We start from the raw sequence: 12036 nt of genomic DNA, 5'->3' as shown, positions 1-12036 counted from the left end.
ATTCAGCACATACACTACAGCCAATTTAGCTTAATCAATTCACCTACAGGTATAGCTCATGTCTTTACACTGTGGGTGAAACTGGAGCACCCAGAGAAAACTAATGTGAACACAGGGAGAACATGCATACTCCACACAGAAATGCCAACTGAAGAGCCAGGGCTTGAACCAGCGACCATCTTGCTGTGAGGTGATCATGCTAACCACTGTGCCACCATAATGCCCCTGTGGAAAAATCTACAATTACAATTATATAAGTTATAGGCCTATAAAAATTAATGGAATAAGTTATATTATTTATGTAGTACATTAAAACAGGTCTGAGTCCGTTTCTTAAATATTCTATGATTATGTTTAGGTTTATGTGGAATTAGCCTTTATATTCACTACTGAATGGTGATTATTAGCTATTTACCATGATAGATGTTTCTATAAAAAACAATCACCAAGAAAACATCTAAAATTATTTTGTTTTATTTTGTCATTTTAATTGGATTTATCAAAGTTAAAGTCAGCTTTATTGTCAATGTGTACAGGACATACAGAGAATTGAAACTGTTACTCTCAGACACTAAATTAATGTTTTTTTATTTTTATTTTTGACAATAAATACAATTACACATAATATAATCTAAAAATAGAAGTAAAAATCAAAACTTATAAACAATACAATTAAACCTGAAAAACTGACTTTTGTTCATGTATTCTTCATTAATCTATATTTCCAAATGAGAAAACATCAAGTTAAAGATACAATGACGAAAAGAAAAAAAATCACAAGGACACAGCAAAGATGTGTTGAAAGCTTTATTGTTCTTTATGCAGGAGTAAAACTAGCTTTTAAACTACACAAGACAATAGACTACAAAGCTGACATATAACATTAATTGCCCTAATACACAAATTAATTAGTTCCTTTGTGGTTCAAATATCCTCAGAGTCATGAATTAAACCTCATTAGGCTCAAAATTAGCGGGTCTGATCTTCATCTGCACAGATTTAAGGGAATACCACCAGCCATGCCACGGGTACCACACGATGCCATCATCAGTGGATGCACTGTAGGCTCCCCGGTGGTAGAATCCATTCAGGTTGGCAGAGTGACATCTAGAGGAAAAGAGGTGAAACGAAACACTTGAAAGCACGTCAAATGTAGGTTACTCTGCTAAGATACACTCACTGGCCACTTTAATAGGTGCACCTGTCCAACTGCTCGTTAAAGCAAATTTCTAATCAGCCAATGACAAGGCAGCAACGTAATGCATTTAAGCATGTAGACACGGTCAAGACGATCTACTGCAGTTAAAACTGAGCATTAGAATGGGGAGGAAAGGTGATTTAAGTGACTTTGAACGTGGCATGCTTGTTGGTGCCAGAAGGACTGCTCTAAATATTTTAGAAACTGCTGATCTACTGGCATTTTCAATCACAACCATCTCTAATGGTGTGGGGGATATTTTCTTGGCCCACTTTGGGCCCATTGGTACCAACTGAGCAGTGTAAACACCACAGCCTCAGCCTACCTGAGTATTGTTGCAGATCATGTCCATCCCGTTATGACCACAGTGTACACATCTGATGGATACTTATAGCAGGATAATGCGAAATATCATAAAGAAGAAAACATCTCAGACTGGCTTTTTGAACATGACAATGAGTTCACTGTACTCAAATGGCCTCCACAGTCACTAGATCTCAATCCAATAGAGCACCTTTGGGATGTGCTGAAATTGGAAATTCCAATCATGGATGTGCAGCCGACAAATCTGCAGCAATTGCATGATGCTATCATGTCAACAAGGACAAAATCTCTGAGGAATATTTTCAGTACCTTGTTAAATCTATGCCACGAAGGATCATCAAGGCAGTTTCGAAGGCTAAAGGGAGTCCAACCCAGTGCTTGTAAGATGTACCTAATAAAGTGGCCGTTGAGGTTATATGTTATACAGTAAATCAAAAATAAATGATACCCTTTTTAAAATAATGCACCAAAACTAAATCACACACACAGTGGAAAGACACAACAATCCTACAAGGAACACTTTGTTCAAATTAAAAAAAAAAAAAAAAAAGGCAAATCTTTTATTAATACTGAATTTAAGCCTGTAGAGATTAAACATTGAACTTATATTTGACTTGGAATTGTTTAGTAAATATAAAGTTAGTTTTGAGGAAATCAAAAAGAAAAAGAGGTGAAACATCACAACTTTCTGATATTAGCGTTCCCTTCATGGGAATTTAACCTTTTTCACTGTTTTATAGCTGAATATATATAGCTTTCCTTAAATCTGGGGTTATTTTTCTATTTTTCAAAATACTGTGGTTTCTGTATTCAGTTGGTAATTGGTGTGTTTGTGCTACCTTGTGATGTGCAAGTATGTTATCAAATAGATTTGAACAACTATCCACTGGATTGTTTAATTATTTTAGGTAAAGCTTTAGAAACGTGACTACTTTGAGTAAAAATTTTAAACAAAATTTTAAACTTCTGATTTAAAATTACTCTTAAATAATAATGATTTTAAACAACTTGGTTAAGCAAATTGACCATACATCATATTTAAGTGCAAAAATCTTGGCAAAGAAAAATGAAGTACAGTTTATTTATATATATATATATATATATATATATATATATATATATATATATATATATATATATATATATATAGTCATTGTTTTGAGTGTGTAAACCTGTTGAACCACCAGCCTCCCTTGTCCTCCTGAGCACAGTTGCGGTCATAGCGATCATGATCTCGATCTCGTGTGCTAAACTTCATGCCCTGATGACTGGCCCACCACTGCACCTCTGGATGAAAACTGCCAGACAGAGCATCTCCAGCAGTACCAGAGTACATACCAAACTGGAGCTGGTAATGCTTCTATGGAGACAAATGGGACAGTCAAAACATTAACCAAGTAAATAGTAAACAAATTATATATTAGTTTATATATATATATATATATATATATATATATATATATATATATATATATATATATATATATATATATATATATATATATAAAGGCATAGTTAACCCCAAAACAACAATTTAGTCACCATCAAGTGGTTCCAAACCTTTGTAAGTTGCTTACTTTTGTTGAACACACACAAAAAAAGATATTCTGAAAAAAATGTTGCAAACCGGTAACCATTGACAATACTATGAAAGTCAATCGTTACCAGTTTTCAACATTTTTCAAAATATCTTCTTTTGTGTTCAGCAAACAAAAAAACTCAAACAGGTTTGGAATAGGGTAAGTGTGTGTAAATGGTGACAGAATAAATGTCCTTTTTTGGGATTGGGGGGGTGGGGGGTGGGGGGTGTTAAACCTTAATGAACATAGAACAATTTTATACAACATTTTAATGCCGCAATTATGTATTAAATTTATGCATTTATCACAGTAAATTACGAAAAAGCAACAAAAGCAAACAACACAAGATATACTTTGCCAGGATTATTTTACAGACAAGGAATTAATAAGATTAAAAACCTCTTCATTATCCACTTTGAAATTCCTGTACACTGCAAAACGGTGGGTTCCCTCAAAATCCTCCAGATTTATTCTTAAGGTGTAATCACCTGTATAAGAAAATGTGTTTTACTGCAATAACAATACAATATATATTAGCAATCTAAAATTATATAAAAAGAAAATAGAAAATAATACTTCTCATGCATAAATATTATAATATATTGTAATATAATATTAATATAGTTGAGGTGTGTGGTTTTTAATGTGCTTTTTATGTCAACACACTCACCTTGAGATGTTAGATAATGCAGATTATCATTCCCCAACCAGAACTCTCCATTAGCAGACTTCATGTCACCAAATCCTATTTTGTAATCATTCCAATCTCTAAAGGGAGAATCGAATACAAAATTTCATTAGTACACAGTAGGCTACACACCTCTTCTCAAATAAATAAATAAATAAATAAATAAATAAATAAATAAATAAATAAAACCTTGTCAGCACCTGTCAAACGACAGACTGCCATCAGAGCGCCTCTGGAAGAGCGTCCATCCACCGCCCTCCGTCATATCACAGAACACTCTGACCCGAGTTGGACTTCGCAGCGGTTTAATCATATAAAACCCACTGCTCGTGCTGCCGTTTTTAAAGATCTGCGCACAATCTGGCAGATTGATTTTTGGTTAGTAGCCTATTTATTCTCGCTATATTTAGACAAATGCAACACATTTACTCAGGAATATACCATATCTTAACAAAATAATAACCCATGTACTGCGTGTCTCCAGTGTCATAAAACGAGCCCTCTTTCAGGGAAAGGTCATCCATCTGGTTGATGTTCATTAATCGGTGAATAAGTTGCTGCTGCTTTGTGTGGCGAAGCTCCAAACTCCTCAACTCCACCCGAAGACGCTCGATCTCATCTTGACAATCATCCGGTGCCTACAAACACCATACACATAACACACTTTTTGATTTGCCATGCAATTTAAAAACAGCCACACTTTACAATAGGTTTCATTAGTTAATGTTCATATGTTAACATGGAAAAGTGAACAATATACTGTACAGTATTTATTAATCATAGCTTAACATTATTAAAATGCATTAATATACTAAATCAAATTCAAGCTTGGTAAGGAGTAGTTTACCCAAATAAGAAAAATGTCATAATTTACTCGCTTTTTACTTGTTTAAAGCCTTTAAAGAAGTTTCTTTCTTCTGATAAACAATGATATATTTTGAAAAATGTTTAGAAACCTGTAACCATTGACTTCCATATTTGTTTTCCTACAATTGAAGTCAATGTTTACAGGTTTTCCACTTTCTTCAGAATATCATCTTTGTTGTTTAACAGAAAACATAAACTTACAAATCACTTGAGGGTGAGTAAATTTCTATTTTGGCGAGAACTGCCACTTTAACGTTGGTTATTGCACTGTGAGTTAACATGAACTAACAATAGACAACTATTTCATTTGCTATCATAAATACATGAAAAATACTGTATTTAATTAATAGTATATTGTTTTTTTCATGTAAGCTAATGCAACAACTACCATTACATAACTACCAATACAAGCTTAAAGTGTTACTGTAAAGACAAAAGAAATCAGAATGGATTTTAAGCAAGTATACTTACAGAGTCTGACAAATCCAGAGTGCAAAGCATCCACATGATGAACAAGACAGACATGGTTTATAACCATCCAAGCGCATCAACAAAAGTTATTTTATGCACTAAAGAACAACTGCAAACTTGTACAAATGTTTCAGAGGTCTGTTCTGGAGCCAGACAATGTTTCCTGTGGTTGGATGTGAGCTTAGAGCTGAGTCACTGCAGATCTAAACAGATGTGCGGATAACTGCAAACAGCTCCTAATAATATCTGAAGTAACAAGACTAAACTGCTTTGTGAAAGTTAAAATGTAATTTTCTTTTACTTCAGCTACTACAGTTTGTTTAAATAAAAATGTAAATAAGTTCAGAATTTAAAATAAAAGTCAGAATTTGGAGTAATAGCCCAGATTGTGTAAATACGAAAAGTGAATATATTTGTTTACCCAAGTAATAGAATTCTGAATTAGAATACCCAAGTGATTTAATTCTGAATAAAGAATGTTTTTTCTACAAGGTCGAATGCCTGATTTGATTCACCCATAAAAACAAAATGAGAAAAACATGCGAGACATGCTCATCTCTGAGCGAGAGAGAGAGAAAGAACGAAAAAGAGTAACGAGTGTTTTACTACAAACAATAAAAAAACCTTAAAGCTAATGATCTCTGGTTGGAGTCAGACATAATAAATAAAGGGTGAAAAAAAAAAATCAGTAAATATGTTTTGTTTTCTGGCCAGACACTTTATTAAGCTGTTAAATTTAATTCAAATTGTCACATATCTTTAGTAAAATAGTTGTGTATTAAATCACAGAAAAACTGTAAAAAGAGATTACTAAAACCAGTTGCCTTAAAAGCAATAGTTTACTACCTTAAAAGTGAAAATTTACTGTATAAAAAGTGAGTAAATCCATTGCAATTTATAACTGTTAAGTTCACTTACAATTTTTTTTTTTATAATTATGCACAGTTCAGTTACTTCTATTACTATTTTACAGCAATGGGTTTACTCACTTTTTAAAAAGCAAATGCAACCAACTGCTTTAAATGCAATGTGTTGAAAACTAAAATTCTCACTATTTACTCAACCTTACATTTAGGCACTTCCTTTTTTCTGTTTTACACTTGGAAAACAAATACTATGGATGTCAGTGGTTACAGATCTCCAATTTTCTTTAAAATTCTTTCTTTAATTTTCAACGGAAGAAAGAAAATCCATATTTGGAACAAGTTTGAACTATTTTGGGGGAACTATGTCTTTAGCTGACGTCTACCAATTGCTTTATACAGTGAAATAAACAAACGTTATTGAATAACTTTTGTCATAGCAAAGAATGTATCTGGTCGGCATCAGAAAAAAATATTATCCTAAAATAACTTCCTCACACTTTTGCTATTTCCTTATCAATCAGTCTGCAGAGTCAGATTTACATGTCATAATAGTGCGCATTATAATCTATTTCATGCTGTTCTTAATTACAATGCGCATAGCAAAGTCATTGTAAATATTGCATTTACTGAAGCAAAACTGCATTGTTGTATTATATAACAGTTATACTATATCTGAAAATAAAGACTAATGTTAGTCATACTCACACAAGGATTTGTATTTTTTAACACAAAAGAAATGCCTACAAAGCCATTATGAAGTACAAAATACAGAAAACAATAAACTATATTATCAAAATCCTAAAGATAAAGCAACACTTGAACGAATTTGTTAATTACATCTCAAACAGCAAATAAAAACATTTAAAATGTTTCAATTTGTTATGCAACACAGACATTTATATTTTTCAGAATGGCACAAGAGTTGATAAAGTGACAAAAATTGTGTGTGTCCACAAGAAGAGATATGTGAAAGTTCAGAGGTAGAATTCAGCCATTACGATTTTTAAACGTGCTCTTTCCTATACTTTGTTCCTTTAATCGCAGTGCCATTGGTTTCAGTTTGTTCAGAGTTGATGGCAGATTACCATGGTGTGCATGGATTTGGACAGTCTCTGACATAAGACTCCAGTGTTCCAGTGGACACTTCCATCAGTGAGGTGTATGTTGTCAACTGTAAATACAGGACAGGAAATGGACTCTTCACTTTATACATCATTTTAAAGCACAAGCTTCAAGTTAAATAATAATGTTTCGTTAAAAACATTACACAAACAAGATTACTTTTTAATACATAATATAAAGGTATGTAGCCTTGCATTTATTATTATTATTATTATTACTGCTATACTCCAATTGCTGATAGCCACTGACTTGCATTTTATGAATCAACACAGACAACAGTTTCAGCTAAAAATCTTTAACTTGTTTAAATGAAGAAAAAAAATATTACCTAGTAATTAGTGAGCAAAATAACAACAAATTTTCATTTGATTTAATTTAAAATGGCTTTGGGTGAGACTCTTTAGATATTACACAACTTCAAAACTAATAAATGAATGCTTACCTTATTAAGAACAGGTTTTGTTGACAGAACATTATATATTGATGCCAGAGAAATGTTCTGTAGGGGAAAAAAAATATCTTCATTAAGTTGTGCTCTTTATTTATAGTGGTATTAAAATGAATTAAAATACTTTTTTAATCTGCCCCTACAAATATATTCTAGATAGATGGATAGATATGTAGATATATTTGTTTACTTATTACCACATCAGCAACTTATACAAAATAAATATACAAAAAAATTACATGATAAGAACAACTTTATATTTGAATAAGAGATGATACACAAACTAATATATTAATAGAAATAAATAAATAAAGTTCACAAAGAAATATACATTAAAAGTTAAATACTGTGTATTTTTTCCAATTCAATGTTTCATAAATAACTTCAAATTCTTTCTGGTGCTACCTTTTTAAAAACATCCATCAAAGTGTTTTATTATAAAAAAATTGTCTAATGGAACTTAAACTTTCACATTCTTACAAAATATATTTCATGGTAAGAGCAGCTTTTAGACAGATAGATCGACAGACAGACAGACAATCAATTCAACACAAAATGGCACATACCGCTTGTGTGGTTTGATTCATGCACTTCATTGCTGGTGTCCGGCGGTCATCCAAGAACATAGGCTTATCCCAGTGATCGTAGTTTGTCTCCAAGACGTACCATCTTCCAAGCATTAATTCAAGTCTTTAACATAAACAACAAGAACAACAAATTCAGACACCAATTAAAATAACTGCAGACAGATAATTCTTTGGTCTGATATGATTTACTCACTCCCAGATGTCTAATGTGTTTATTCTGGTCCTGGTAATCACACAACCTTGACCTGTCCGATTACCACCCAAAATGAAGTAAACTGGAGCCAGCAGCTTCGTCTGAGAAAGCTGGTCTTTGGCATCTTCATAACTAAGTAATTAAGGACTGATGGTTAATAATATATACAAGTACACCCCTCACAAATCTATCTTTTAAGTTAATAATTTTAATAAGCTAAACAATATTATATTTGTGCATATACATTAGATTAGTCAGTACTGAGGACAAATCTGGAGATTATTTAAATAACTTACGATAACGGTTCAAAAACTAGTACAGCCAAATGTGTATGTTATAAAAGAATATTAAATACAAATAAAAAAAACAGAGTAAAAACCAAGAAAAGAAAAAAAAAAGTAACATTTAGTTGAAATTTTGTAGGTTGTAATTTTTTGCAATAATTTGCTTGAATTTAATTTATTATCTTTCAATTTTCAATTATGTTTGGTGACTAATATATTATTTTATTAAATATATCCGTTTTGTTGAAATGCACCAAAATACATTGCCTATATTCACTGGAAAATGTCTTAAAAATATTCATTTGCAAAATGGGGTGTTCTCATTTATGCTGAGCACACACACACACACGCACGCAAACAAAAACATTTACTATAACTTTTGTCAAAATAAAATGTCAGAATATGACTTAAATCTTATATTCCAGTGTTATATATTATTATCATGCTAATTTTTTATACATTTTAAATTATTCAAAGGATTCTTGTTCAAAAAACACTTAAATTACTTTAAAGATATAATACTATAACACTGAATTGCATATTAAAGTGTGTGTTCTAAAAAAAAATGTGTGATCATGTAAACAACAACAGGAAACCTAAAATTACTGCTGCTTTAGTTTTGTTTAGCTTTTTTTCTATCATGACATTTAAAAACAGCTTTGCATTGTTCATATACAGTATTTTCTTGATCTCTTGATGTTTTTTAGGTTCCCCAAAAAAAGTGAGAAACAAAACATTATTGGTAAAGACTGTGAAACTAAGGAAGTTGCGCTTTCATATTATGCAAGGCTGTTGTTGGTTTTACCTGGTAGAATTTTCCAGAACTCTGCGAGTAAGAAAACCCGTCCACATTCCATCTCTATTGCCAAAAATCCAGTCCAGGATCCCTGTGAGAATTCCTCATGTTATCTAACCAGTCAACCATATAACACATCTAGTTGCACCCATGATTTGAAGAGGAAAAACACAGTAGTTAACATTTGAAGTGAATTATGACCTTTCAACCACTTTGTCCTAAAACTACTGAACAACATCTATTCTTGTCAGGACAATTATGATACATTTTTTGATCCACTTCAAATGTTGACAAGAGTAAATAGTTGGTACAAGTTTTAGTTTTTTCAAACTGGCTAAGTTCTATTATAATGTCTTTTGATACACTTGTCACTAAAAAATCATGTCAAGACAATATTATTAATAATAATAATAATAATAATAATAATGATAATAATAATAAAATCTTACCTATATATCCCCCATCAAAGTCAAAGCGTTCATTCATTGTTAGAGTCAGTTCACCCTAAACAATAAAACAATGAATTATTAATAAAACTGTAATAAATAATCAACAAAATGATTTATTTAAATTAATTTTATTGTTTATTCACTTACAGGTCTAATTCCAGTGAGCATGCCAACATATCCAGCAAAACTTGTCGATTTAAAGACTGTTTGGTTTTTCCTTTCGAAATTGATGTTCACCACAAGAGGCTTAAGCTTCTCTGTTAACGTCCAGGTTTTATTCTGTCGATCCCACCTTCATGAAAACACAACAATCTCATTTTATGAAAAATAGCATCAATGCTTTTGTTCTCAAATATGTAGCAAGTAAATATATCTTACCCCATAAACAGTCCAAAGTCTAAATTACGGCCATGATAAATATTTCCTGAAAAGAGAGAGGAAAAAACAAACACTTATAAGACATTAGATGAGACATCTTATAACACATTTTTCTTCTTTCTTTTGACATGCAAGTTATCTTCTCACCATTATTGTCTTCAGCAACAAGTGATGTGCAAACTGTGAAAACCTCATAAAAGATATTGAACAGTGCAATCTCACCTAAAGACACATATCATGAATTAAAACATACATTAAACATTAAGTTGCACTTACATGTAATGTAAACAATATTAAAAAAAACTGAATTAACAAAAGACAAATCTTACCCAAAGGTATGCCAGAAACTGCTGCTATTCCCTTTATTTCTTCATTAAAAGGGTTTGGAAGTGTGTCCACAATAAAAGGCTGTGAAACAATGACCATGAGCAATAACAAATAAAATACAATACAATAATAATGTTACAAAATGTATACTATCTCTCAAAGAGCACTACTCTAAAAGCATTTCCTAAAATTAGTACCGACTTACCAGCTCCTTATCCACAAAATTAACAAGTTTTCCATGGAAAAACCCTTTGGCCATGTCTTTTATAGTCTGTACCATTTCGATCAACTGAAAAGCAAAAGCAACATGATTTAATCAAACAGGAACAATCTGATTTGATTAACTGTAATGGGCAAAGAAACCCAAAGTATGCTTCAGTTTTCAGTTTTTCTTTTTATAATCACAACTTAACTTTACTTTGATCCGTGTTGTATTGATATTTCATTCAAACCACATCCGAATTGATTTGAAACCAAGCTAAATTTTTAGGGGTCTATATCCCCTCCCATTGTGTACGTCAGAGTTTAAATGGTGTTTAGAATAGTAAAAATAAACCCTTACTATTCATATCATATAAAGCTATGGTAAAAGTAGTATGCGAGTGGGATTTTTTCAAAATCAGACATGTTATTAAAAAATATTTAAAACATGGCAGCAGAAGTACTCAAAACGACATAAACACAAGAAAACGTGACAGATCAAGGTCCAAACGTTAACAGGTTATGCATTAATGTGGGAAACAGTTACCTCTGTGTTTTTATCTTTGATGATTTGTGTCCATCTCTCACTAGGGGGCAAATCAAGATTTACAGTGTACCAGGTCACGTTTCCTCTATAACTAAATTAAATATTTAAAGAAGACATGTTATTAACACCAAACATGAACTTATTCGAGTCTAGACCACAAAGTGGATAAAATGTAAGAGCACAAATAATTGGAAATAAAATAAGTTGTACGTTGGTCCTTTAGGTGGATACATCCCACTTCTGCAATCCTCCAGCTGCAAAATACAGCCAAACATAACCATAAAGCGTGACACAAGCAAAACTGAATAAAACAGCTCTCAAAACAGCGAAATGATCTTTAAAATATGATAAAGTAAGGTCTTACCCCTTGAACATAGAGTGCGTGAATAAAAATGGATATAAACAAAGCGTTGTAACGGAACACAAGCTTCATCGTTTTGCCTTAAGGATCTTCAAAGATTCAGTCAGTTCATTACAAAACGCGTTGCAAGAAATAAATTTCACGCCGGAATGTACCATAATGTAAGGGGTGCTTGAATACAGTAGATGTTGGTTGGATGGTTTAAAAAAGATTTACAGACAATGCACTTATTTTTTAATAATAATAATAGGTAATATTATAATTGTAAAGACTAAATGAAATGTAATCGGTTTTGGCTGTGCTTGTTTATGAGTCCACCAAGAGCACAAACACCCCCGACAATGAAGAT

General features: G+C 32.0%; 2 protein-coding genes across 2 annotated transcripts; both read right to left on the bottom strand.

Annotated features, from left to right (window-relative positions):
- Positions 1-792: 792 nt before the first annotated feature.
- Positions 793-5295, bottom strand: fgl1 (fibrinogen-like 1). The gene is made up of 7 exons (XM_087281631.1): positions 5129-5295; positions 4254-4428; positions 3991-4150; positions 3773-3870; positions 3502-3590; positions 2695-2882; positions 793-1107 (listed from the first exon to the last, which is right to left on the bottom strand). The coding sequence occupies exons 1-7, from the start codon at positions 5180-5182 to the stop codon at positions 948-950; spliced, it is 924 nt and encodes a 307-aa protein (XP_087137757.1). The 5' UTR covers positions 5183-5295; the 3' UTR covers positions 793-947.
- Positions 5296-6712: 1417 nt separating this feature from the next.
- On the bottom strand, positions 6713-11791 carry asah1a (N-acylsphingosine amidohydrolase 1a). The gene is given in 14 exon segments (NM_001006088.1): positions 6713-7165; positions 7559-7615; positions 8131-8254; positions 8345-8476; positions 9434-9515; positions 9874-9928; positions 10021-10165; positions 10252-10297; positions 10399-10473; positions 10581-10659; positions 10784-10867; positions 11327-11417; positions 11537-11580; positions 11691-11791. Coding segments are annotated over 14 exon segments (1173 nt in total). The 5' UTR covers positions 11760-11791; the 3' UTR covers positions 6713-7075.
- Between the last annotated feature and the right edge of the window lie 245 nt (positions 11792-12036).

This window comes from Danio rerio, chromosome 14 (assembly GCF_052040795.2).
Source record: "Danio rerio strain M-AB ecotype USA chromosome 14, GRCz13ab, whole genome shotgun sequence".
Classification (NCBI taxonomy): Eukaryota; Metazoa; Chordata; class Actinopteri; order Cypriniformes; family Danionidae; genus Danio; species Danio rerio.
The sequence above is the reverse complement of the archived record's forward strand: the minus strand, read 5'-3'. Positions and strand labels throughout refer to the sequence as shown.

Bases quoted from the DNA above. Each gene is read 5' to 3' on its own strand.
- fgl1 (XM_087281631.1), bottom strand. From the start codon at position 5,182: ATGTCTGTCTTGTTCATCATGTGGATGCTTTGCACTCTGGATTTGTCA. The intron at 3,591-3,772 runs GTGAGTGTGTTG...TTTCTTATACAG, and splicing joins GCATTATCTAACATCTCAAG to GTGATTACACCTTAAGAATA. The intron at 2,883-3,501 runs GTTTTTAATCTT...TTGTCTCCATAG, and splicing joins TCAAAGTGGATAATGAAGAG to AAGCATTACCAGCTCCAGTT.